Source organism: Poecile atricapillus, chromosome 22 (assembly GCF_030490865.1).
Source record: "Poecile atricapillus isolate bPoeAtr1 chromosome 22, bPoeAtr1.hap1, whole genome shotgun sequence".
Lineage (NCBI taxonomy): Eukaryota > Metazoa > Chordata > Aves > Passeriformes > Paridae > Poecile > Poecile atricapillus.
The window spans coordinates 7,810,917-7,838,745 of NC_081270.1; the positions used below are offsets into that span (position 1 = coordinate 7,810,917).

Below are 27,829 nucleotides of genomic sequence, written 5' to 3' on the forward strand. Positions count from 1 at the left end.
TGTGCGCAGCCAGCAGAGCCCTGCTCCGGGTACACGAGAGCCTTTATTGCGGGAGGCGCCGGGCAGGGGGGATAAGGCAGGCGGCAGCGCGTTAAAGCTGGGGGGAGCCGGGGGGCAGCCGTGCACGGGGAGGGGCCCGGGCTACCCCCGCTCGTGCTGCGCCCCGGTGGGGGCGGCGGGGGCCCAGGCGGCCTCCCCTGCCCCGGCACCGGCCTCGCTGCCGGGGTCCCGCTCCTCGTAGCCGGGGTTGCGTCGGCCGGGGGCCAGGCGGCAGAAGCAGCCCCCCGGTGGCCCGGAGTAGTGGGCCAGGAGGGCGGCCACGCTGGCGAACTCGGCGTTGGAGTGCTGCCGTTGGGAGAGAAGGGAGAGATGAGCCCCCCATGCAGGCTGTGCCCACACACCCCTGCACCCCAGAACTGAGTGCATGCAGCAAATCCCTGCGTGCCCGTGTGCCAGCACACCCACACGCCTCACACAGCCCTGGCATCTGCACCAGGAACCCACGGAGCCAAGCCACCCACGCAGCAGGGCACAGGTGAAGGCATGAGTCCAACACAGCTGTGCATGCAGCACACCCCTGAGCGGGACTGTGCATGTGCCAGATACACCCACAGATCAAAGGCACCCTGACCTGCCTGGTGGATCAAATGCACACCAGTGCACTTGTGCATCACATACCTGTGATGCATTACTGCACCCAAAAGTCACGTGTGTTGCACGCTGAAGGGTGGATGCTGCAGTGCACCCACACCCAGCAGTACCTGTATGCCATGCTCAGATGCACCTGTGCCCCAAGGCACCCATGGATCGATGTGTCCATGCACCCACACCCTGTGTGCATCCACCTGTGCCTGAGCCCACCCTGGTGCATCCCTGCAGCCATGCACAAACACACCAAAGTGCACTTACATGGCGCATTAAGTGCATGCACACAGCAGTGCCTCCCTGACCTGATGCCCCAATGCACCAAGGTACAAATGCACTTACAGAGCACCCATGCATGGCTGGTCCAAACACACACAGAGTAAATGAGTGTACACACCAGTGCAGCCATGCATGGGCACACCAATGCACTTCATCAGTGCACCCATGCACCAAGGCACAACACAGCAGCGCAGGGATGCACAGATGGAGCAGATGCACTCACACCCCAGCCTCACCTCCACGCAGAACCTGCCCTGGTGTGTCCTGACCAGGCCGTAGGACACGACGCCGCAGGGCGCCCGCACCCACAGGCACCAGCGCTTGGGCAGCCCGGGCTCGGGGCGCAGCAGGAAGGCACCGGGCACGTCCCGCCGCAGCAGCGCGACCCCGGCGGCCCTGGGGACGAGGCAGCAGTGGGGCCGTGGGTGCTGACAATTGGGTGCTTTCACACACACACAGTGCTCACACACTGCACACAGACAGACAGACAGACACACACACACACACACACACACTCACCTGGCGATGCCAGCGAAGGACCACACGCTCTCGGCGAGGACGCTCTCATTTTCGGGCAGGAAGGCCAAACTCCTCGTCCCTTTGCTTTCCCCTCCTGCTGCCGCTGCAGGAGCCCATTATTCCCCTCTTGGCTCCCAAACACCCATGGGGTGCTGTGTATCCCCGTGCCTCAGTTTCCCCCCCAGCACTCACCGGCATCGCGGGGCTGCTGGTGGAGCTGTCCCTCGGCCCCGCAGTCCCGGTAGGCTCCCGAGCGCAGCACTTTGCTCCGGATGGCTTTCTTGCGCACCAGCACCGGGGAGCAGTAGGGATTCCCCGGGCGCCAGGCTCTGCCCTCTGCCTCCTGCCGCCGGTCCTGGGGGATGGACAGGCTGTGAGAGTGCCCGGGGGGCTCTGCCTGGGGGGAATGTCACAACACCACCCGGAAAAATGCTGTCCAAAAGATGAGACACCGAAAAAGCTATGCAAAACACCATGCCAGGAAGAAAAAAAAAGTGGTGCAAAACACCTTGGAGAAAATGCAGTGCAAAACATGGTGTGCAGAAGAAATGTCATGCAGAACACCGTGGAAAAATGCCATGCAAAAAATCACTGTGCTGTGCAAAAACACAGTGCAAAAAGAGCTGTGAAAAATGTTAAAATATCAAAGTGAAAACCAGTAAAAATGCTCAGCAAGGAATGCCACGCCGAAGGAGCCATGCAAGCCACCGTGCAAAAAGTGCCATGTGAAAAAGTTATAAGAAATAATGCTGTGTAAAAAAAGTTATACAAAAACATATCATGGGAAGAGTGTGCTGTGAAAAAACACCAAGGCAAAAATGCACTCCTGTAAAACCTCCAGTAAAATCACTGTGTAAATAATAGTGGTGCAAATTGGCCAATGCCAAACACCAGGCAGAAAAGGCCCTCAAGGAAGGGCCCTGCAAAGTGTGAGCCTGAAAATACCGTGCAAGAAAAGGTTGTGCAAAACTCTGCACACAGACCCCCGTGCAAAGAAAGGCTCCACGAGGAGGAAATGCAAGGAAACACCACACAAGACACCGGTGATGTGTGGTGTGACAATGTGCTGCTGAAATGCAAGAAAAGGCTGCACAAGAGCTGCCTAGGAACACGCTGCACAAAAAAACCCTCTGCTAAAAGCACCATACACAGCGTGCTGTGGAAGAGACGGGGCCGTCCTGCAGGACCAGGAGCTGGACTTTGGTGAACCTCGAGGGTCCTTTCCAGCTCAGAATATTCTGTGAAGGCTCTGCAGAGGAAAAGCCACGCGAGCCCTGCGCACAAAGGGCTGTGCCAAAGGGCTTGTGCCAAGTGCCCAGCAAGGAGACAGTGTGTGAGAATCGCAGGTGTGAGAATCGCAGGTGTGAGAATCAATCGCAGGTGTGAGAATCAATCGCAGGTGTGAGAACACCGTGCACACAGACGAGCAAAGGAGCAGCAGCCTGGGGAGGGCAGGGCAGGGGCACCTACCCCGGTGCCCAGCGGGCCGAGGCCGCCGGGCGCGGGCAGGCGCCGGAAGGACACGAGGGCGTTGACATTTCGTGACACCTCCTCGGGGTTGAGGGGCTCCCGCAGCACCCCCGGCCCCGGGAGCTCCCCCTCGGCCGCCTGCTCCTCGGGGTGCGCCAGGAGGTAACAGAGCTGGAAGGAGCGGCAGAGGAGGAGGTGCAGGGTCTGGACCTGGGGGAGGCAAAATGCAAATATTAAAAATAATAATAATGACGGTGTTTTGGGGACGTGGGGGGGTTGGGTCACCACCTCTCCTGGGAGCCCCACGAAGAGGTGGCAGAAGAGGGTGCTGGGGGGGCTGTGGGGGTTGCGGGCCACGAAGGCGAACTGGCGGTCGGGGAGCCTCCAGGTGCTGTACAGGATCCGGCGCACCGCGTGTGCCATGAGCAGCGTCTGCAGGATGGGGAGGGGGTCAGGGGCACCCAGCACCCCGGGCCCCCACAACAGGACCCCTGTTTGCACACACAAAACAACTTCTCAAGAGAAAATCAATGCTCAGACAAGTACAGCCCCCCCAGGCACCTTTCCAGCCACACTGACACCTCCCCAGCATTCCTGACCCTGCTCCCTAGCACCCATGACCTGCCAACCTCAGCACCCCTGACCCTGCTCCCTAGCACCCACGACCTGCCAACCCCAGCAACCCCAACTCCTGTTCTCAGACCCCGACCCTCCTCCCCAGCACCCCTGACCTTCCCAACACCCCTACAACACCCGACTTCCCTGCTCAGCCCCCCTGAGCCCAAACAACCTGTCCCTATCCCCCCTGACCCCCTCAGCCCCCCTGAGCCCAAACAACCCCTCCCTATCCCCCCTGACCCCCTCAGCCCCCTACCTCCCCATCAGCACTGTAGACCTTCAGGCCCTGCAAGCTGAACCTCAGCACCACCGGCCTCCTCCTGGGACAGTCCTGTCGGGGTAAAAGTGCCATTGGGGGTCTGGGCTGTGCCTCCTGTGGGTGCCCCGATTATTTGGGGTCCCCTGTGTTTCCCAGCGAGGGGAGCAGTGGTAGATTCTGACCTTCAGTGCCCACAGCTGCTCCTCCAACTGCCCCGCTCGCTGCTGCAGGTCCAGCTCCTCCACTGTGAAGGATCCCACGTACTGGGGGGAGCAAGAACCCCACCTGTGTGTCAGCAACAACCCCCACCATGCCCCCCCAAGGGCAGCAGGCCCACGCTGAGATGATGGTTTAGGGAGTCACCAGGATGCAATGACACCCAAATCCCATCTCGGGGTGTCACACTCCCCACCCCCACCATGGGGAAGTCACCTCCGCTGGCTTGGTGACAGACCGGACTCGCTGCTGGGGGGCTGCAGGGTCCTGTCCCCGCCCATTGCCCGGCTTCTTCTTCATGGCAGCGGGGTTTGGGGGTGAAGGCTGGATCAGGATGGGGTTAAGCAACTCCGATGCCACATCTGAGTTATCCGGAGCCCTCCAGGGTGATAGTGCTGGAGCAAGCACGGGGAACCTGGCTCCGGCCCCCGGTCACTGTCCCTGCGAGGAGGGAAGGGACAGACACAGCCTGCTTCCCCTGATGCTGTTTGCAGCCTGCTGAGCCCTGGGGAGCTGCTGCGGTCCCTGCACGGAGCTCCCCAAGCCCTGACGCCAATGCAGATGTCCCCAGGTCCCAGCCCCAGTAAAATATTCCCAATCCCAGCTCAAGGGTTGCAGCATCCTGACCGCATGGGTGATGTGAGGGTCCCCATCTGCTCCTGAGCTCCAGTCCCATGTCCCCACTGCAAGCAGCGTGCACAGTCCCCCACATCCTGATCCCGACGGTGATGGATGCAGTGCCCACATTCCATCCCCAAATGAAACCCAAGCAACCCCTGCATGCCGAACACAAACTCTGGAGCCCAAGTGAGGTGCATGCAGTCCCACAGCCCGAACTCCAGCAAGGTTTTGGGGACCCTCCACATCCTCCCCCTCCCATCCTCCATCCCACTTCCTGCCCGCCACAGCACCGAGACCCCTGGGGCTCTCCAAGGCTGATCCCACAACACCAGCGATGAGGGCAGCAGATTTGGGGGTGCTTTTTGGTCTAGAGCAGCCACAGAGGAGCGCCGGACCCTTCTTCAGCCACCCCAAGGGGGGTCGTGCTCCACCGCCCTCGGGCGGGCTGAGCTGCGCACCTCTCGCACCTCTCGTCACCGAGACCCCGCCGCAGCCGCCTGGCTGCGAACGCCTGAAAAGGGGGAGGGGGTCCGGCTGCCCCAGGCACATCTCAGTGGTGGTGGGGAGGGGTCCCTGCGGTGCTGCCTCCCCGTCACAAGCGCGGGTTGTTCCCTCTCCTTCCCGGCACAATTTGGGGGGTCTCCCCCCTCCCCCAGCCAATCCGCGGACAGGCAGCCCCCAAGCCCCGCCCCCCTTTTCCCACGCTTAATTTTTCAATGGACCCCCCCCCAGCCCACCGGCCACTCTGGGGGTCCCCAAGGGAGGGATGCTGACCCCCCCGATTTAGGTGATGTGTGACACCAGGCACCAAACATCCCCCGGGACCCCCCCATCCCGCTGGACCCCCCCGGCTCACGGGCAGCTCTCGCTCGGATGTCTCCAGAGAAACGCAGGTGAAAAATTCCCGCTGCTCCGTCTCTCGGCCTCCGCCGGTTGTTTTCCCTTCGCCGGTGGCTCCTCCGGCAGCTCCGGCCGCGGCGCAGGGATGCTCGACCCGTGGGTGTCAGGCCCTCCCCGCCAGCCAGGCCGCGGCGAGCCCGAGCCCAGGGAGCCCACGGAGCCCACGGCGGGCACGGGGCAGGCAGCGAACTCCCATTTCCTGCCTCCGATCTGCCCGCGATGAATCACCGCAATTTTCCTCCTCGGTTCTCTCCGTTTCTTGGAAGCGCCGGCGAGCAGGAACGCTCGCTCGGGATTTTGGAAAACGCGGCGGCAGCTGATTTTCTCTGCGCCTTTTTCCGTCTCCTCCGGCGTGCCCAGCGGAGCAGCGATTTCTAACCCTGACACGTACACACGTGGCTGCTCGCTCGCCACCCCCTGCCCTGATGCTCAGACCCTTTTCACCCCAATTTCTACATTCCCTTTGGAGTTCTGCCCGCTGCTGCCTGCTTTTGCTGGGAAAAAAAATGGAGAGGGGTGGCTGTGGCCTCACTGCAGAGCAACCCCATAACCCAGAGGCTCCCCACACACTCCGGGCCTGCCCAAGGAAGCTGCCCCCAGCCCCAGGGATGAGTTTGGCTCCTGGAGTGGGAAAGCAGCAGTCTGGGGACGAGATGGGATCTAAACCTCGGCACTGCATCCAGAAATCCCTGCCTCACGCCCCAGCAATCCCAAGGCTGTGAGGAAAAGGGTTTGACCAGCAGCACCAGCTGCTTCAAGACCCTGTGAGCTGCAATGGCAGAGCCACTCGATCATTAATAACAGAAGAACAGTATAAAAAAAGGAAAAAATAGGACAGATGGGGCTGAAGAAACAACATAACAGAGCCCAGTCTGGCCAGGAAGCGGAGACTGGGGAAGAGTGAGTGGCTGAGCCGGCACAAACCCCGCAGAAGGCGTTTGCTCTGCTGGCAATGAACATTTTCCCATTCAATCCCAGTTACTGCTCCTGGTAAGAGAGAATCACTCCTTTGGATTTAATACAACCAACCCTGTGACTTGTTTTTGACTCAATGTGCAGAAATCACTTAATTCAAACCACAGCCATAGTCTGGTGATGACCAAGGTTTTGGCACAACTCTTAATTCAAGGTTCTCCTGCTTGGATGTGAGAAATCTGTGTCATCCAGAGCAGTGTTTTAACAAATACCCAGAGAGATTGTTGGTGTGGAAATGCCATTGGGAAGAGGGAGGTTGAAAAATACCCAGCACCTGAGTGAAGACACCTTGTCCCCATAAATATGCTAGCACTGAGAAGCTTCTCTGATTCATCTCACCACAGTGCCAACAAACCCCATGGCTTCGGTACAAGCAGCCCCAGGAACAAGCCATTAACTAATGTTTCTAATTGCTTTACATCCCCGTGGATCATTCTTTGATCAGAGCTTTCACTCTGTTTCCCATCAGCTGTGATTTCTAACCTGCTGTTTGTACCCTTCTTACAGGGTTGGGAACAATTTAGGCCATTTCTATAGGAATTTTTTAACTCCCAGTTAGAGGTAGCACACAGCAGCTGAAAAGAATAAATTCAATGAAGATTTTTTTCTCCCTTTCTGTGTAATTCCCCTCCTCCCAGCTCTTTGCAGCAGCACGTTGGAGACTGTCAGGTCCCATTGGCATCGCTGCCCTGGGCATGGCAGAGCAGGGACGTGGTGAGACGTGCTCTGAAGGCAGGGGCTGCTCTGTTGAGCAGGGCTGGGGGAGTTTTCAGCTGGGTTTTTTTGTCCTCACTGATCACTGACAAGGGGAGAAGAGGACCAACAAGAGGTTCCAACAGAGCTTTCTTTCTCACTCACCTTTGTCTCCAGAGAAATCAGGGAAGAAAAAGGTCAGGAGCTGGTCCAGCTACAGAGCTTGGCAGTGGCTCAGGCTAAATCACGATGGCTTTGAACAAAGATCTGCCTCTGCTGCAATCTGTGGTGACTGTATTCCCTCCTCTCTACCTTTCCAGAAGAAGCTGGGGCAAGGAGAGAATGAACTCAGAAGGCAGGCCTGGAATCTAGTTTCATTTTATTTTAGCAAACCGCATGTTCTTCACTTATTAACATCTCTACATTAGCAATTGTATAGCTCTCCAACTTCTCTTTAAAAAAGGGTAAACAAGAGGTGACAAACCCAGGCTTTTCATCTCTTAAAAACATTTGAAAGTTGGATTCAAGAAGACTTTAATATATTTTGGTTTTAAGGTAACAAATGTGGTGTGGAAACACTAATTCAAATCACCCGCCTAACCGAGAGCTGCCCCTTTTGGAGCCCCTCTGGCACCAGAGCCCCAGGAGGCACCGAGGATTGGACTCAGCAGCCACCCTTGGGCCTGTGGCTGAGGAAAGCAGCACCTGGGGGGCTCAGTGCAAGTGCTGTATGTACACGGCTCCCTCGTGGAAGCGCCAAGGACCTCGGCATGCAGGGATCTAGGGAGGACTCCTCTGCCACCGCACCTTCTCATTAAAGAATCACATTCCCCCAATCATCCTGTTCCTGCTGTCTAAAGATATAAAGGTCTTCTTTGAAGAATTGTTTTAAAAGCCAACCCTCCCCCCCTGAAACCCACATGGAACACCATAAATGTACAGATTAGAGACGTCCTAGAAAAGTCCTAAAATTATTGCAGAAAGTAAAGATGACTCGTTCCAGGGGAGGGGCAGGCACGAGGCACAGCATCGAGATCTAACGAATGCTTGGGTTGGTTTGATTTAGTTTTCAGCTTTCCCCCATCATTCAAGAAAAAAAAAAAAAATTAAAAAATTAAAGAAGTGTTTAAGCATCAGAACTAAAATACAAATGCACGTTGACTTATAAAACAAGATTGTGGATTTGACCATGGGATTCCCTGACACTGGAAACATTTTACTTTTTTGCCCGGAGAGATTTCCTCATGGTGGATTTGCCCTTGGCAGAGGGTTTCACTTCCTTCCTCCCACTGGCTGCTGGTTTCTTGGAAGAGCTGCCACTGGAGGCTTTCTTGATGGCTGGGGCTGCCGGTTTGGCTTTCTTAGCAGGGGTTTTGACCTTGGGAGGGGGCTTTGCTTTGTCCCGGCGGGCAGCGGGGGTTTTCCTTGGCTTGGGTTTGGACTCTCTTCGCTTCATCGGAGGGGCCCTGCTCCGGGATTTGGGGGGTGGTCTCTTCTGCATCCTGTCAGGAAGAGACAGCACAGGAGCTCAGTGGAGGCACAAACAGTACCCAGAGCAGAGCTGCTGTCAGCAATTTGCATAAATGAAGCACATCTTGGCATCCCTGTCCTTTGCCGGCACATTACATGAGCTAAATCCCAGAGAGCAAGAGCTCCTCTGGTAGCTCTGCACTGAGCAGCTCCCATCCCCACAGAGCTGCCAGTGAGGCTTCCAACCCCTTTGTTAGGAAAATAAACATATAAATAATGACAGTGAATCAGTCTGCTGTCAGAACAATTAAGAGCCCTAAGCACTCTCTCCTGTCTAAGTGGGATTTTATTACTTAACCAACAACACTCATATTAAGTCCAAATTCTGAGTGAGGCAGGTCTCATCTCTGGCTACAGAGCTGCAAATAATTACTGTAGGGAAGAATTTTTTTAAGGAAACAATAAATACAAAAAGTTTATGTGAAACATCACACTTGCTAAAGCAGGAGACTAAAGGCAACACAAAATAAACACAGGCTCTCTCTCATCTGCAGGAGAAAAGAGGAAGGCTTCAAGTTATGGAATGGGGGAGATCAGTACCTCTGGAATAAGGAATAATTAGAAACTTCTGCCAACACTTGTGAGCAACAGCCCTGTGGATAAGTGACCACACCACAAGACACACCTGAGCACTCTACAGCTGTGACAGACACTCATTTGATCCAAAGGAGCCCACTCATCTCTCATGCTGCCATACCTCTTCTTTGGTGGTGGCTCTTCCTCCTCAGACTCTTCCTCTTCAGATTCTTCCTCCTCCTCAGATTCCTCCTCTTCTTCCTCATCAGATTCCTCAGAATCCTCATCCTGCTGCTTCTCTGGATAGAGCACATCTGGGCTACAAGAGGGGTCTGGTCAGAGTGCAATTTGCTTCTAAGGATACAACTCCAGGGTAGGCAAGCCCTGGGTAACCCTGGCTCTCCTCTGGCACTGCAGCTTTCCCCTAAGGTTACAGCTTTAGCCTAATCCAGAAATGCCCCCAGGAATTCTGTGATTGCTGCTGTCCCAGACCAAGGTTATTTAATCTCTGCAATGGCAGAAACACAACAGCCTGGGACTGCATCAGCCCTAAGCTGTCTCTTCTCCATTTCTGTCCCTTGTTGCTCCTTCCCTGCAAACCCAGGGAGAGAAACCACAAAGGCAGGATGAGACTCCATCAGCTAAGCATGGCTGAAGCCGTGGGGGACTCGTGTGCAACACAGGGAGCTGGGGAGCAGCTCTTCAATGACTGTGCTGCCATTTGGCTCTTCCTGGGACACCAAGGCCTCATCCTTGGGCTCCACATGGCCCAGCACAGTATCAGCTCACAGCAGGAGAAGAAGGGCTCTTTAGACTTGGAGTAGCTAATCCAGGTCATCCTCCCACCTCTCCTCCCTTAAGGAAGGAACAGTTGGGTCCTGCTCCTTAGGAGCATCCTGGCATGGAGAACCCCACTCCCTGCTCAGCTGAATTCAATAGCCCAGCCTGCAACAAAAGCAGCACAACAGACTACCTGAGAATACTGAGCCCAGAATTTCCACTGCCCTTAAAAGCTTCCCTTGCTAATGAAGTTTGCTTTCTGTTCACCCAAGTAATGCCATTATTCAGAGCACAGGTGACAACATGGCAGTTCACCAGTGATTAAACCCTCCACAACCTCCCTGTAAATAGGAGGTTGGCTCATGAACTTCAGCTCTGCTACCTGAGCTGTGCAGAACTCCTGAACATCATTTTACAGACAAGCTCTTTACCTGGGATAATAAGGGAAGCAAAGCTGAAAGGTTCCACTGAAGCCCTTCCCAGAAATTTGCTCCATCCAGCCATTCTTCTCACATTTCTGCAGGGTTCTCTTCAGTAGATGCACTGTAAAAAAAGAAATCAGAGAAAGGTTGTGTTACTATCTTTATCCTCTTGTCTGATCTCACTGCTCTCTGCTATGCCCTCTGAAATCAGCGCTGGAGTAAGGATGGGAAATCCTCTCAGTCAATTTTCAAGCAAGATACAAGATATTGCTCCTGAGCACTTGGCAAGAGTTTAAATTCTCCAGAGGAAGGAGCCAAGAACAATGCATGTTTCTGATGTCAGGATCATGGGATGCTCCTTCATAAATCATTCAAGAACACCATATAACTACCTCTGTCCAAATTTAACCCAGGTCTCAGACCTGTCCTCTAAAGCGTGTTTTAAAACAAGCCTTTTACCCTGGTTTTGATTTCCTCATGTTCTAAATGTTGCATGTGCTCCATCCCTCCCCATACTGTGGTTTGCTTTCTGTTTTGTTTTTTAAAGGGTAAAATATTTCATCTAGAAATACAACAGATGAACTTTTTATTCCAGTCTTTTATTCCAGCCTTTTATTCCAGCTATTCCATTGTATGGAATTCTTACTTTGTAAGAATTGTAACTCAAACTGTGAAAGTACAGGGGATCTTTGGCAAAAGGCTTGGGTTGTTTAGTCAGTTCAGAACCATTTTCAGGTTGAATTAGAGGGGCCATTTACATATTGAGCTTCCAGGAAAAAACAAGGTTTGATCTCAAGCATGTTCCAAAGTTTTTATAACCCCAAGGCTGGTTTTACTCTGGGTGTCAAAGGTCAATAACAGCACATAAAGGATTTGACTCCAGTCAAGTCCAGTTCTGAGATGAGGCATAAACTGGGGAGGAGAGCAGAGCTCTGGCTCTGCAGTGTGTGCCCCCCTGCTTTTCACATCTCACCAGATCTTCCTCCAGTTGCTCTCAGAACAAAGCAGAGATCATCAAAATTCCTTTTATGTAATGGAAGGAGAAAGAAAACAACAGATTGCAAGCTGAGATTTCCTTCTCAGCCTTGCAGGAGTGACAAGCACTGGAGGCTGGCTCAACACAGGCCCTAAGGACAAGGGACATTTCCAATGGTCCTGAAAATAAACTGTGTGAGGGCTTAGGAAGCCTGGAAGCTCTTTTACCTGCTCTGAGATTAAGAAGTCACACCCAACATCAATTTCGAATTGGCAGAAGGTCTCAGGGCAGCTACTTCAGCCCTGGAACCTGTGCTGTGTGTCAGTAACCCTGCACCAAACAGCTGTGCTGATGCTGTGCTCCAGATAAAGACTGGGATCAGCAATCTCGTCTCTGCTCACGAGGAATGGCACCAGCTAAGTGACACCACAGGAACAAACTGATCTATGTTTAGATTTGAGCAGAGACTGCTGTGAGCTCAGCCTGTCTCAACTGACCTTCAGCACCAGCCACTTGCACTGGGGCTCAGCCCAAATAACCCAAATAAGCCATCAGAAGATCTGCCTGAAAGCCTCTGCTCAGGCAAAAGTCAAACCAGACATTAGTGTCACTCCTGGGAACAAAGATATGCCAAATCTCCCTTCCAAATAAAATACAAGTGGCTTTTCTCCTTATTTCTTGACCTTTTAAAAATCAGAAGTAGGGCCTCAAACAAATCAGTAAGAGGGGTGCTCGTGAATTTTTTAAAAAATTAAACAACACAAGTTCTCTTAATGAAACACAGTTAGGAACTGCATTGATGCCTTTCAAAGCAGAGAAGGATGAAATCAACTTGGTGATTTAAGAACAATAAAGTACTTAGATACTATTCCCCCTTCCTGGTTATACACAAGAGAATTGTGCATTCTGTCTCAGGAACTGGCCTTTGTCCGGCTTGAAAGGGACTGATGGGAATTCAAACCACAGTGCATCTCTGCAGCACAAAGAACTGAGCAGCTGCAGCTCCCTGCAAGCTCAACAGAGCAGCTTCAAGGTGCTGCACAGGCACATCTGCAGCTGCAGGACTCTCTCAGCATGCAGAGTAGAAGCAGTACATAGATCAGTGCTTTACCCTGGAAGTTGGAGTTGGTCCCTGGGTAATTTTCCAGGATATACTTCTTCAGCGCTGTGGTGGAGCAGGTCTTCGGTTCGTTCATGGCCGCAATAGCAGACAGGATGGCATCTTCCATCAGAGTCCCACCCAGCAGGGGCTTCTCCCCTGATTTCTTCAGCTATTTTCCAAGGAGGAAGAGAAAAGCATCAAGACAAAATTCTCCCAAACCAGGTCAGGACAAGCTCCTCTGCACCAGGTGGGTCGGCGCTCCTGCATTAGCACAGATATGTTCAATATTAAAACACTGCACAGGGAACGCTGCTCTCCCAGCTGCAGGTGGGAAGACAGGCCTAGTCAGTCTGGGGGGCTTTATCAGCAACCCCTCACCCCAGCCCCCAAATACACTGCAAGGATGTGGCAGTCTAAGGGCCTATTGCTCAGGGGAGGAAAGAAAAGCAAAATAAGTCACATCTTCCTCCATCCCATGGACCAAATGTACCCAAGAGACTTCTGTGGTACACACATGAGTAAAAGATGTCGCAGGCATCTGGGGTACCTGCTGCACTTCCAGTGAGGAATGGAAAGGAAAGCTTATCCCACCAGCTCCCTACTGTGCTGGTGAGTCAGAGCTGAGCAGTGCGTGCAGCACGCTCAGCAAGGGAACAGGGGTCTGCTCCTGAAACGGAGACCAGGAGGAGAACAAGAGTTCTACTGCTTCACAGCTGGACAAGAGCTGAGCATGCCAGGCTGCCGAAGAAAGGGCTGCCCTGTGAAACCAGGGGACAGGGCGCAGTAACTGACATCCAAGGCTTGTGGTCAACAAAGATGAACCCAGTCTCTGACCTGGAATGTCCCAGACGCTCCCTTCCCTGTGATCTGCTCTAACTGGCCCTTCTCTACAGCTCTCTGCAGGGCATTCTTCAGCAGCTGGGGTCTGAAACACAGGAGGAGAAAGCTTTACTGACACACACTGACAGCTCCAAAAACAAACAGAGAAACAGCGCTTTGCAGCATGTGAGCAGAGCAGCACTTAGAGTGTCTGCCTACATGGAGACACTTTAAATGGAGATCTGTCAGTGAGGCTCACTGCCCAGGCAGAACGTGGCACCACGCTGGGATCTGAGCGGTGGCACGGGCTCGGTGGCACGGCACTGCCGGCAGCTCCGGGCACGCGGCCCTGGCAAGGATCCACTTACCTTGAGCAGCACATTTGGACATGGTGGGCACTCAGTCAGCTCACAGGCAAACAAGGGGCTGACAAAACCCTGTTAGAGGTGATATGCAGGGTTTTCCTAGTTTTGTTTCCCAAGCCTCACTCCATACAGGTCAGCTTAAAGATTACTGTAGATATGTGCTGGCTAAAGCAACCAGATCCAAGGGGGATGAAACTCCGAGGAGAGGCCTTCACATCCAGGCAGTAAAGGGATGTGGGTGTGGTAAAGGTGTGCAGAGCAGTGCTGCTGGTGGTGTCAGCAACAAAGAAGGAATGTGGAGGGATGCAGGAAAAGGCACAGCTTTTCCTCAAGCTTTCCCACAGGCTCTGCAACTTGGAGCAGCACCTGGCTTAAACCAGATTAAATCATCATGAAGTGAGATAGAAGGAGAGGAAGGCCAAGTTTCCCCAATCCTCTGCTTGCTAAAGCAGCTCCAGCACTTACCTTACATCTACTTTGAGTTTGGGGTAATACTGAGACACGTATTTCTTGATCAGGCTGTAAGAAGCTTCCTTGGGCTCACACAGGCGGGTGAAGGCCAGCGGCAGGACATCCTCCAGCTTCACCTGCTGCTCTGTGCTCAGAGCTGAACTGCTTTTCTGAAACACAGATTTTTATGTGTCAGCAGAGCCTAAAACTCTGCATTTCTGAATCAGCAATGTACATGTGGGATAAGTGCTCCTGACACTGCCTGCTGAGCTGCCTTGCTCACACTTCTTGTGGAGCCAGTGAACCCTGTTTAAAAAGTGCCACTACAATTAGTTTCCTCCAGGGCCCTACACCAAGTGTGAGAACATTTCCTTCAGTTTTAGGGCTTTTGGTCTCCCAGGGAGGCAAGAGATGACCACCAAGGTGTTACTTGTCTAACTCCACCTGTCTAATCCCAAGGGATTGGCAACTCCAGATAACCACTTTGTAACTGCAACATTAGGAATGTGTTTCACACACTCAGCACAGCATGGAGTGGAGATCAGCAGTGCTGGAACCACAACTAACTGAAGCTCAAAAAACCAACCCCTTCACATTAGTCCCCAACAATATTTTCTTCTTCCTCCCTCTGTCCTCATAGCTGATGGGAAAACATTGCCCTCAGTTCTAAAGACTGGAGTCTTCCCTTTATCCACCCAACAGATAAAACACACACAGCAGAAGCATAAACACCAATACCTGAGAGTCACCTCTCTCTGCCCAGTAAAGACAGAGGAAGAGTTTCATGGTTATTCAGTTTTCTGCCTCTGAACCAAAGCCTAGGGGGTTAATGTAAACATTTTAAAACTGAGATTGTGATAATTTTACTTGGGTTTAATTCCTCATAGTAGCTTTCTGAGCCTGATACCAGTGGGATGGATGTTTTAATTGCTGTACTTGGGGAAAAAAAAGCACAGCAAGGAGGAGAACACTGGGTTGAGAACATTGGGTAAGGTATGTGTGCTGCTGTGAAGTACATTTCAGAGTGTTGTTTAAAATGATCCATCTTACCTTTCTGTCTCTGGCTTTTGGAACACTTTTTCCTGCATTAGACACCACCACAAAGCTCCCAGAAGCTCCCTTTCCTTTAACCTGGTTCAAGAGAAAGTGCATTTCAGTCCTTAACAGAGCAACTCACAATACTAACAACCTGAGACAGACTCACTGACACCAAGATGCAGATTTTCAATACAGTCATCCTGCAGTGAGTTTTTATGGCAGTGGCCTGATTTGAACCCACTGAACCTTCAGTAAGACCAGAAACTGCAGCCAGGCATTGGGACATACTCTGCTGTCCTGACCAAGAGATCCTGACAGATAACACAGAATAAATTATGGTGTTAAAACCCACACTGCTGCAGAAGTGACACTGCTGGACTCATGTGCTGCTGCAATGTTGTGTGACACAACACCCAGAAATGGCCAGGAATTGCACAAAAACCAACAGTGCCAAGTATGTGACTGACACAACAGTGCTGAAATCCTGCCAGTGTCCAGCAAAGAAGAGACACTGGATGATCAACCTCCATGAGGAAGAACATGTTCATTCCACAGACCTTCTAGTGAAGTTAAGAAATTCCTGTGCAGTTCCCAGAATCATGGAATGGTTTTGAATAGAAGAGATCTTAAAGACCACCCAGTTCTGTCCCTGCCACGGGCAGGGACACCTTCCACTATCCCAGGCTGCTCCAAGCCCTGTCCAACCTGCCCTTGAACACTGCCAGGGATGAGGCAGCCACAGCTGCTCTGGGCAGCCTGTGCCAGGGCCTTCCCACCCTCACAGAGAAGGATCATTTTCCAATATCCCATCTAACCCTGTTCTCTGGTACTCTGAAGCCGTTGCCCCTTGTCCTGTCACTCCAGGCCCTTGGAAACAGTCCCTCTTCAGCAATTCCACCCCAAGTGCTGCTCCACAAAGCAGCTCTTACCTGCCTAATGATTCCCCTCTCCAGCTCCCTTTTCAGTGCTTGCTTCAGGAGGTATCCCCTCCTCTCCAGCTCCAGGGAAGGGTATTTGTGGATGATGTATTTCCGTATTGCAACCACCGAGGCACCGCTCTTCTGAAAGCAGGCCTGAAACAGAAACAGAACACTAGAAACCACCTACACTGGAATTATCCTGAGAGGGGTGGAAAAGCAGAGATTGGACTGATGCACACAGGCCACCACAGGATGCCAGGGCTGGTCTTTTCCCCACTGTGAATCAAGTATAAGACGTGACTAACAAAATACTTAACTTCCCCCTTCTGAGTAGCTGAAGAGCAACACAAATAACACAGAAGTAGCACAGCAAGCACATATCCACCACTCCCCTGCTCTAAAGCACTCACACAGAATGGCCTAAAATACACCTTTTGGCAAGCTGCACAACTGATTTACTAACATTTTATTAACGCTACACAGAGTAATCATTAAGTCAGAACAACCTGCCAATTCTTTTTTTTAAGAAGATAGAGGATTGACATCAGTAAACTAGCAAAAACCTAAGGTGAAGTTCATCTTTTGAAGATGGATGGAAAGGCCTCCTCTGAAGGGAGCCTTGAGGGGAGAGCAGCAGCACAGCTACAACAGCAGAGATCTCCTCTTACAATCAGGAGGGATAAAGTTAACCAAGACCGCTTTGGAATGCAGGTTTACAGTATCTCAGTCTGTCCTGAGTTAGAGTAAGTTAATGCTAAAAGAATGAATCCAGGTAAATGAAGTTAAACGTGGCTAGGAGGCACAGCAAACAAAATGATGACAGCAATCAACCATGGTTATGCCATCCTAGCTGTTCCTCATAATGTAATTAGGGAGGGAAACAAATCCTAAACAAAGAAATCATCTACAGGGCCCCTCATCATCCTCATGGACTCACATGCCAGCTACGTGGTGCTCCAGGCACAAGCACATCCATCTTACACACAGCACTGTCACCTGCCCCTCAGCAAGCTGAAATTGTGTTTTAGAACATAAATTGAATAAAAACCACATTTGTGTCCTGCTTACCTTGATGGCCTCGGTTAAAATCGCATCCATTTTGGGCCGGGAGGTGGCTGCCATCTGAGTCTGCTTCTGTGCCCGGGCCAGCTGGCTGGCAGAGAGCGTGGCCCACGCAGGGATGGTCTTCTTCACCTTCTTCTCCTTCTCCTTAGACTGCTCCTTCTCACTTAGGGAAAATACAGAGCAACAGTAAGACAAGAGGCACTAAAGCCAACAAGACACACAAGAAAAAAAAAAACCAAAACAAAGCCCAGACTATCTGACATTATTTAAACTAACATAACTTAAGGACTATTTTGATGTTTCTATTAGTAAAAAAAGAGGCCTTGTATCACTATTAAGCCCCATATCTGTTCAAGAACAGCAGCTCCACATGATCAGTAGCTTCTTCCTTAGAAGTATCTTAAGGAGAAGCACCTTAAGGCATTAATTTTCCTTTTCTCTCCCACTATCTTTTCTCTCCCACTATCTTTTCTCTCTTAAAGCCTGACTTCCTTCAGAATCATCCTCAAAACCCTGAATTCCATGCCAAGTAAGCCTTACTCCTTTTTGGTTTCTTCTGTGGACTTAGTTTCCTCCTTCCCTTCACTCTCAGGTTCCTTTGGCTGTTCTGCTTCATTGGATGCAGCAGGCAGGGTTTCAGGCTCTTGTTCCTCTCCAACAGAGGCAGATTCCTCAGAGGTGACTTCTGCATCTAGAAAATGGGAAAAAACAAAGTTACTGTCCAAAACCAAGCTTTTACTCTTTAAGAAGGTAGAGGGGGAAAACCCAAACTTAAGAACACACCCCACTAATTATTTCCCACCAATTTATTTTCACTAACTTAACCGTGTTATTTAGAAGCAATTTAAAAGTGTAGAAAAGTACTGGAAAGAGCTTCAATAAAGATGCAATCAGCCCTCAAATGCCAGAATAACTGCAAACAACATCATGCAACATTTTCACAATTAACCAGTTCCGAGTGTTCTCCTCTTAACTCCACAAGCTGCTGTTGCAGACAGGCCTGGGATTCTAAGAAATAGCTTTGCTTATGACCCAGTTATTTTCAAACACAAAAGCACCTGAGAGATAATTACAATTCCATCACATTTTCCCAGACTTGGCAAAGCTTTAGGTGGCACGTGCATTGGCAGGAGCACTTGTACATCAGAAGGATCAAATCCAGTCAGAAATCAACTTACCAAGGAAATAAAAAATACATAAGAGTATATTTAGCTGAGAACAGGCCTGAGAAACTGGGCTGCCTGCTAGATAAAATGCATTTAAACTGAAATTCCACACTCTCTGGATAAAGAACTGCCCACCAACACTGCTCTGTGCAGCTTAAGCATGTCTGATACATTCCTGTGCAGTTTTCCCATGGAGGCATTTAAAATACACAGTGAATTAAGAGTCAGTTTTGCAGGTAGTTTTTTTTGTTTGTGACACCAAAAAGGACAAAACCAGTGGAATGACACATTCTGGGACACTGAGGCCAAGCTGCTAAAACCAGCCACGTTAATATCAGGCAAGACTGCATGACACATTGTGGTAAAACATTTTTGCTCAGAAAAATAGCAAAAAAAATTGAATACTCTGTTTTTCCATTCATTAACTCCACCTTTTGATCTCAAACCATCTTTCTGACACTACTGAAACTTCATCATTTCTTTACCCTAAAGGATGCACAAACTTTAAAGGGACCATATTTAGCCATAAATATTTAGCCATGTCTGGCATGACACAGGATATAAAAGACTAAACAAGTGGGTTCAGACTGAAAACAGTGTCTGCAAAGCACAAATCTTGGAGAAGCCTGTGAAAGGGAGCCAAACATTAGTAATACTTTCATCTTGTCTGTAGGGTTTTGCAGAAGTTTCAGAGCCAGCCCATGTTTGGATATGCATTCATCCCCTCCACATGACTGTACCTGCTTTGACCTCTTCCCCTTCGGCAGGTTTGCTTTTGGGAGGAGTTTCCCGGGAAGAAGCATTCACCGAGCGACGGATTGGCATTGTGTCGTCTTCCACTTTCTACAAAAAGCACATGAGAATCAGCACAGATGCTGGAAAGAATCTGAAAGTTTTGGAACGGGATTAAAGTAAATCAAAGCAGCATAGGTAGAAATATTCTGGTTTGGATTTTTTAGGATGTTAAAAGACAGTAGCCCTCAAACCAGCTTCTTCAAAGCATTATAGGAGAGGATAGCTCCACATTTTATGGTTATAAAAGAAATTATTTTAATTCCAAATTAAATGAGATGAGCATTTGAGGATTTTGACAGACATATCGTCTCAGGGAAAGCAGGGAAGGGGAGGCAGAGTTTGTTGGACTCCCAGTCGAGTTTCCTAGAAGCAGGGGAGAAAGAGTACTGAGTAACCTTGAGCAGGACTGGAAGTCAAGGACTGATCCAAGGGCAAGCTTGGAGAAAGGGCCAGCCCCTACCTCACTTAACTTGTCCGTGTGGATCAGCTGAGCTCCCGTTAAGAGTGGAAGCGCCTTATGATGCACGGGTTCAGCTTCAGACAGATCAGTCGACATTTAAAATAATTTCTAGCCCCAAGTGCAGGTAACTGTGGAGCCCCAGGTTTTAACCCCAAGGACTTTTTCCTAATGGTTTTCACAGTGCAGTGAGGAGTCAACCTAAAGTACAGAAAAGATGTGGTGTGAAAATTAACAAAACAAAAACATGTAGGTCCACGTATCTATCAAATTAAAGATTAAAAAGAAAAGGATAAATGACTTACAGCTCATGACCAACACAACTGACAAGCAACACTTGCATTCAACAAAGGTACTAAAACATGTATGCAAACTGGTGAGCTATGGGTGGAACAGAAAAGGGAAAGGTGCAAGCCAGACCTGCTCTTTTAGAAGATGGCTGAAAGGTAAAAAGGCTCTTTAAGTTAAGGGCAAACACTGATGAGAAGCAGCCATTTCACTGAGTGAGGGAACTGGTCACTCAGTGACTTTGGGAAAAAGCAGGAGCTGGCACATGGAGCTAAGGAATTACACCATTACATCTCAGGGAGAAGATACAAGCATTGGGAACCCAAGCTATGCCCCCCCAAACTAAACTCCATGCAATTTAAAGAAATTAACAAATATTTTAACAAAAAAAAAAAAAAAAAAAAAGACAATCAGAAGAGCAGTCTCCATGCCTTCTACCAGAAAACAAGCTTGCAAAAGCTCTGCTCCAAACACATGCACTGTCATGGATAACAAATGGGTTAAGCTCAGTTTAACCCTCCTCATGTCTCACACCCTACTACTATTATGCTTTTACAGCCTCTCTTACCTGCTGCCCATCTGCCTGCACTGGGCACTGCACTCCTAAGGAGAGGGGCTCCACTAATTCCATCACAAAACCAGGATTCATTGGCTCCTTCACTTCCTCTCAGCATCCCCTTTAAAAACCTCAGAAGCAAAGCCTCACCTCCAGCAAACCACATCTGGACCTGTCCCAGTTGCATCCAAAGATCAAGCTCCAGCTTGCCCTCCTCCCTTCCTGACAGAGAAATGCCCTGCTTTCAGTTACTCTGTGTGTCTCCTTTTGCTCAGAAGGCAGGCACTTACCATAAACTTTCTCTTTCAGGAGGTATTTGTCCAGCGTGAGCAGAGCAGCAGCAGCCCCAGCCCTGTTTCCAAGCTCTCAGCACAGTTTCAGCACTGCTCTCCCCACTGCACAGGTAGGTGCTCTGTACCACACCAACACAACCTCCCCAAAAACACAATCCTGTCCCTGCTCAGCAGTGGGGATCCCTAACCAGCCAGAGGCACTTCTGACAACAACTCAACAGCCACTCTGAAAACCCACGGGCAACTGCTCCTGCCTCAGCACCAGGGAAAGCAAAGCCCAACAGCACTGGCTGTTTTCTTCTGAGGCAAAACAGAAATATCAACATGCCAACAAAACAAAAAAATGAGATGAATGAAGCTTTCTTGTGAAATGTCAGGATGTGAAAATATACTAATTGCCAACTAGAATATACAGAATATAGCACAGCACTTAAAAAAAAAAAAATTGTCCTGTTTTAAGGGACCTTCCTTCCTCAAGAGTGGAAAGTGAAAGGAAAAAAAATGAGCATTTTCACCAGGCTTCAGCTCAGGATCCAGTGTTTTTTCTAGCAAGCAGAGTTTAAAGCCCTTCAAGAAAATGCCAGAATTTTGAAGTGAGTCCAAAATAACCAACTACAGATTCCCCCTCAGGGAAATCAGCTGGGGGCAATAGAAGACACATTCCCTGGGACTAAACACACACAGGCCACACTGTGGCTGACATGGTCCTGGGCTTTAATTATTTTTTAACTGTGTGACCTGCATGACACATGCATGAAAACAGTACTCCAAACTTTGACTTAAAATTCCCTAAGTTCTGAAAACCCTTTTGTTTAGATCAGTGTATAAAGCACTGGAATCTTTTTGCTCTCAAGAGTACAATTCCTTGTTCCTGTGCCCACAATACATGCAAACAAGCTGGTATCCAGCAGAAATTCAGGCTTGTTGGTTACCTCTGCATTCCCAGGCATGTTTTACACAAACATCAAACAAATATTGTGCCTTGAAAGGGGGTAGAGGCCACCACCTGAAGATGCAGGTTTCAAGGGTGATTTTAATGAACATTTAAATCTGATCAAATGTCAGAAAACTATAATCACATCAGCAGTGAAAACACCACCAGGATGCTAACCTTCACCAAAGTACAGAAAGTCACTCCAGAAACTCCAGCTCATAAGGACTCAAGGTAGGGTGAGCAGGCTGAAAACAAATATGCAATGGAAAAATGAGGAAGAATATCCAATCCTGGGCCAGGGGGGTGTCCCCTTACTGTCACACAACACCCACGGGTGATTGATGTCCTTAAATGTGACTGGGTACAAAGTACACGACACTGGCCTAGAAATGAGGTCAAAAAGGGCTAAAAAAGGGTTTTATGCAATTGCAGGTCGGCATCAAACCCACCAGGTGATCCAACAGGCAGTGTAAGTAAGAACAGCTGTTTGTTATCAGAAAGCCTTAAAAAGCAAAGTAAAACTGGGTTTAAAAACCAGGCTATTGGTTGCTGAGAATTATTTACCACTTTATAATGCACAAGAGTATTTAAATGTTCTGGAAACTGCAGAATAAAAGCACAGGAAATGTTAATACTTCTGAAAATCCAAATCAAACATGCCCAAACTCATCACCTTCTAACTTGCAAGCTGCATAACTCTTTCAAGGCTTTGTCCCCTTGAAATCCTCAAAGCTGTTCCTAAAAACCTAGCCCAGGTAGCAGATATTTTGTCAAACCCTCATGGTCACAGTATATCACCCAGCACCATCTTGGATACAAATGTGTCTGTCAGGAGTTCTCGGTGCTGTCACTGCCTGTGCTCTTGGCTAAGTCAGCCCAGGAGCACTTAGTCATTTAAACCAGCCTAAAGTCCTGCAGATTAATAAAATATGTTCTGAATAGAGAACACAAAGTTAGTTCCAACTTCTGATTCTTATTTGTCAACCCACTTGGGAACTCCCTCGCATGCGGCTGAGCACAGCTGACACTCCCATCGCTCTCGCTGCATTCAACAAACTTTGTCCCGATCCTCAGGGCCACCATTTCCCAGGTGTCCCAGCTGTCTGGAATTTCCCCCTGAGCTCCAAGGTCTGCCTTTGCAGCTCTCCTACAGTCCTGGGGCTCTGTTCCAGGCTACCTGAGCTGCGAGCAGCTTGTTTCAATTAACCAGGAGCAGTGGTCCAGCTCTCCCATCCAAGGGCTCCCCACTTGCCAAGCAGTGCATTCCTGAGCCTGCCTGTGTTACAGCGTCCATTTCCAGCCACTCCTTCCCTGCACGGGGTTATGGGGGAACAACAAATCCCATGTACTTCAGGGTTCAGGGGAGCACAGCAAAAATCCCTCACACTTCCAGCATCCCAGGAATTCCTACACTTAGAGACCCAAAGAAGGGTTTTTTAAAGCCTAAAGATATATTTTAATTTGAAAACACTTTCATTCAGCATTGAATTTGAGCCTCTGACTCCAAATGCCACGAATGCAACCCAACTTACACCTTGCCTGTCCCAGTTTTTGCAGAGCATAAACCCTGCCCTTCTGTGCACACAGATGCTGCTTTCACTGAAAAAAAAAAAAAAAAAGAAAAAAGAAAAAGAGGAAAAAAAAAAAAAAAAGGCACATTACTAGAGTGAGACTGATGCTCCCACCCAGGGCTGAGCTCAGCACTTGTCTGTTTACTATTCTCCACACAAAGAACACCAGCCCAACAGAAAACCACTACAGGCTTCTGATTCTTTCTCCATCAATCTCTGACCTGCACAGAAGGCAGAACAGATCATTTCCATTGCCTGGATTATTTTCCATTCCAACACCCAGGAGTTTTTCCTCATGTCCCCAAACAGCCATAGTCAGCAAACAACTTAAATTGCATTACCATCATACCTAAAACTCACAGAAACTTTAGCCAAGGGATTAATATGATGCAGAATTTCTGCCTGCATGGCTGTCTCAAAATAATCCATCTCCACACTGATGCTCAGGATCATGATGGTGACAAGCTCTGAGGAACAACAGTTTTTGGCTAGAATGGCCCTTGACCCAAATTCTCACACTCTGTCTATGCCACATGGCCACTGAGGGATGAAATCACTCCTTCAGAGTGCACAGGGTTCAGCTCTGAGCTTAAAAAACAAGGTCAGATCACAGAGTTAAAACAACTCCAAAATGAAAATCCTCTGCTGAAAGTTTTCATAGCCTTGGATAAAATATCTTAATTCAGGATCCAACTTCATGAATTTTGACAAACTGCTGACACCTGAATGAAAATTTAGGCTGCAAGTGTTACATACCAGGGTTTGAACCCTTTATAGGCCATTTCCTCCTTTCCTAGATAGATTAAATGTAAACATAAACCCTCCTCCCAAATACTACTTATTCACCTATCATTTATTATTCTACAGACTAAACTATACATGACAAAAGCCATTACTTCACTGCAGTCTGTAAGAAATCTACCCACACCTCCCATTATAGTCCATCAATGTAACACTTCTATTCCCTCACTGAAGTTTAAATCCTCAGAGGACCCCAGGTCACTTGTAACAAAATGCTGCCAAAAGATTTACATGTCACTTTCTGCTGAAAGGGAAAAAACACAGGAAAAGATATTCTGAAGACAAAAACAATTCAAAGAGCTTCTGCCTGACAAATGTGCATGATGAATTGAGAAGATCATTAATTAGCAAGCTCACACATGTAAACAAGAGAAAGCTCCAAAAGCCACTTTTTTTAAGGTATTTATATCAGGTTCTTCCCTCCAACAGGAATTATGAGGGCTTTTTTTTTTTTTCTCTACTCATTGCTGATTTCCAAGGATCTCCCACTCTATCCAAAATTTTTTTGAAGTCTCACCTGAGGAAGGTCTGTGCTCTCCTGCCCAGTCCATCAAACACTTCCACTCTTGAGCTGAACTCACCTCCCTCTCCTCTCACTGCTCTCATGGAGAAGGGACGCTGTTTACAAACACAAGCACTTCCGAACCTTTCCTGCCTCAATGGGAGCTGCTTGCCAAAGACTGCTGGCTAACTCTCTCTTGAAGATGCTAAAAATACTATTTATGGTCAAAGCAAACAAAAGTCACATGCTGGGAAATCAGAGTGCAACACTTACTCAATAGTTAGATAAGAACTGGGAAGTGACACACTTGCTAACCCAGAAATAATTCAGTAGGGCTCCTACCAAGTGAGAAATACCACAGCTATAAACAAACTATCCAAACTATCCGTCTCTGCTACACTGTATAGAGCAGCGACAGCAACACACCCACAATCCCACATTATCCAACTTTCTTTCTGCAGCGCAGGCCGGGCAGTTCCCCAGTGATTTGCAGACACTGGTTAATGGGAAAACAGTTAAAATACACTATTTGGGAGTGTGGGAAGGATTCGATCTGAACAGCGTTCCCGAGCTGTCCTCAGGTGCAGCAGGTAGGCTGCTGGGCCCCGGGCCTGGCAAGAGCCACCCCAGAAGCTGCTCCTTCTCTCCTTAAATCTTGGTGATGTTTTACCCAAAACACCCCACAGCGGCAAGGATAACGATACAGGAACAGAAGCCAGTTCCAGACTGGAATTTAACCGCCTTCTCTATAGAGTCTGTGCTCTAGAGAGGGTGCTTTACATCCCTTTAGCGGGCTGTGAGCACCTGAGCGCAGGAAGGCACCTGGAATACCTGGAGCCTCACACGTAGGTCTGTATCCATCGCTATCAGCGACTCCGGGGGGATTAGGGATCTCTTTTAGGAAGCGGAGCCACACCGCAGCCAGGCTGAGGCTTCCCCCGAGTGGTGCCACTTCTCGGGCGTTGAGGAAGTGAGTTAGAGCAGGCAAAAACCCAAACAACAGCACAGCCAAGCAGCCGAAAGGCGGGAAGGCCGCGGCGGGAGCCAAGCTCTTCCTAAGTTTATAAATAGAGATTATTTATCGTGTCGCGGCCCTGTCAGCCCCTTCCGCCGCTGACCTTCCCCGGGGCTCGCCCCGTATCGGCGAGAGGCGTGTTTGAGGCGTGTTTGAGCCCCGCAGCTCCTTTGTGAGGGCCCGCGGGCCCGCACCCCGCCAGGCCCCGCCGGGCCCGGCGAGCACCCGAGGCCCGGAGCCGCCTCCTCGGGCCTGTGCCGGGCCGAGCCCGCCGCGACATCGCGCCGTGCCCGCGCAGCGTGTCGCGACTCCCCGTCACGACACCCCCGCTCCCCCAGGCCTGTCAGGGCAGGGAGGGGAACGCGCTGAGGGCAGTTCCGGGGGGCCCCCCCCGGCGGCGCCCCCGCGCCTCGAGCACAGCACCCACGGCCTCCCAGGCGCGGCTCCGTGTCCCGCCCGGCGCAGCGCCGGGGGCGGGCGGGGCCGGGACTCACCGGGCCCGGCGGACACAAAGCGGCGGCGCCTCCAATGGCGGCGGCGGCGGGACCGGGGGGGGGGGCCGGGGGGGGCGGCTGAGGGGCGGGGGCGCGCGGGGGAGGCGGGGCCGCGGCGCGCGCGGCGGGGGGCGGGGCCGGGCGGTGCCGCCGGCCAATGGGAGGCCGCGGGCATTTTTCAAATGCCGCCCCTTCTCCCCCGCCCCCACCGCCTCCACGTCGCGCGGGAGCGCGCGCGTGCGCGGGGCGGGGCGGGGCTGCGCGCGCGGTTCCCGCCGCTGCCCCCCTGAGGCGATTCCCGCCGCTGCCCCCCTGAGGCGATTCCCGCCGATGGGGTCGTTGAGGGGGCGAGAGCCGCCCCTGGGGACCGCCCCGCCGAGCCCTCAGCCCGACGGACTTTGAGCTCAGCCCCGCCAGGATGGGACCACGCCGCCGCCTCCTCAGCCCTGCCAGAACCGAGTGGCCGTGTTCCTGTGTCACCTGCTCCAGGTGCCCCTGCTTTGGCAGAGGTTTGAACTATATCTTCTCCAGAAGTTCCTTCCAACCCAAACTATTCTATAATTCTGTATCCACCAGCGAATTCCCGTTCCGGAGCACTCCAGTCTGTATCTGGAGTCTTGTTGCATCCTCTTCTCACTCTCTGCGGTATCCCCAGTGTTGCCTTCCCTTTGCTTCAGCCTCTTCACCCCTATCCCTCATTAGCTGTGTAATTATTGACTGCCGCAATTACACCAGTCCTAGTGCTGGGGTCTGGCTGCAAGCTGGGAATTTTCTGTCACAAGTTCTCTTATGTGGGAAGGATACCTTTCCTGAGGGTGCTTTGCTCTGTTTCAGGCAGTTTTTACCTGTGCCTCCACTGCTCAGGGTGAGGATTATCATGGCAAGGCAGAGCTCGGCTGTGACCCACACTTGTATCTTCATTGTCACAGTAATCTCAATTCCCTACCTAATCTTATTTTCTGCCATAAGCATGCTTAGAATCACAGAATCATTAAAATTGGAAAAAAACATTAAAATAATTGAGTCCAGCCTTTCCCCTAGCACTGCCAAGGCCACCACTAAACCATGTTCTCAAGTGCCACATCCACACATTTTGAACAGCTCCAGGGGTGGTGACTCCCAATACACCACAGCAATTTCATCTACTTTCTCTTGTCCAAGCAGTTTTCTCATTTTTGACCCTTCACATTCCTTAAAGCCACAGGACCACGACACACTGCTCTGTCTCCTCTGCTCCACTTTTTGAGCAGGTTTGTGTCATCTGTGTCCCTCTTCCTGTTCCCACTGTGACACACACTGTATGTGACAGTGACGGGAATGAAGCTGTGGGCCAGCACGGAAGGAACAGGGAAATCCATGGCCAGGGAATCAGGCTGCAGCAGGGAGCTGCTGCCAGAGTTATTTGTGATGGTGTCAAGCACTATCATTGTCAGAAATAATAAGTATTAAACACTTTTAGCAAGTACTAAGCACTGTTAATAAGTAGTAAGCCTTTTCAATACCTTCCCTGCCCACAGGTGCCATGGACTAGTAAGATTCCAACTCTTTTTTTTCCCTGAAAATCATTCCATTTGCTTCCACCTTGCTGTTCCTTAGACCTCTCCTGAGCCTCCCCACAGCTTTGGGCTTTGGCTGTGTTGCTTGCAGATCATCCAGACACATCGTTTTTGCTCCCAAGGAGTTGCTGTAAAATTTTCTGGTCAAGGGTTTTACTGTTTCCACCCAGGGCCCAGGGCAATGCCACATGTTGTTCTCCTAGAAACATGGAACCTGTTGTGT

At 50.4% G+C, this 27,829-nt stretch overlaps 2 protein-coding genes across 6 annotated transcripts; both read right to left on the reverse strand.

Moving 5' to 3' along the window:
• On the reverse strand, positions 1–5,288 carry SH2D5 (SH2 domain containing 5). Its single transcript, XM_058855206.1, has 9 exons — positions 4,223–5,288; positions 3,973–4,053; positions 3,788–3,862; positions 3,202–3,345; positions 2,914–3,123; positions 1,636–1,798; positions 1,444–1,546; positions 1,161–1,320; positions 1–345 (listed from the first exon to the last, which is right to left on the reverse strand). Exons 1-9 carry the CDS (start codon positions 4,304–4,306, stop codon positions 142–144), a joined length of 1,224 nt encoding a protein of 407 aa, XP_058711189.1. The 5' UTR covers positions 4,307–5,288; the 3' UTR covers positions 1–141.
• A 2,269-nt stretch (positions 5,289–7,557) lies between these two features.
• HP1BP3 (heterochromatin protein 1 binding protein 3) lies at positions 7,558–26,120 on the reverse strand. 5 transcript variants are annotated; one of them, XM_058855200.1, is made up of 13 exons: positions 26,051–26,120; positions 19,600–19,797; positions 19,085–19,187; positions 17,719–17,869; positions 17,182–17,341; positions 16,123–16,266; positions 15,206–15,286; positions 14,171–14,325; positions 13,356–13,446; positions 12,531–12,690; positions 10,453–10,564; positions 9,423–9,560; positions 7,558–8,697 (listed from the first exon to the last, which is right to left on the reverse strand). In XM_058855200.1, exons 2-13 carry the CDS (start codon positions 19,693–19,695, stop codon positions 8,412–8,414), a joined length of 1,677 nt encoding a protein of 558 aa, XP_058711183.1. In that variant the 5' UTR covers positions 19,696–19,797; positions 26,051–26,120; the 3' UTR covers positions 7,558–8,411. The 5 variants fall into 5 exon arrangements, with proteins under 5 accessions (XP_058711183.1, XP_058711186.1, XP_058711185.1 ...); XM_058855203.1 differs by lacking the exon at positions 26,051–26,120 and adding an exon at positions 25,766–25,776; XM_058855202.1 differs by lacking the exon at positions 26,051–26,120 and adding an exon at positions 25,660–25,678.
• Between the last annotated feature and the right edge of the window lie 1,709 nt (positions 26,121–27,829).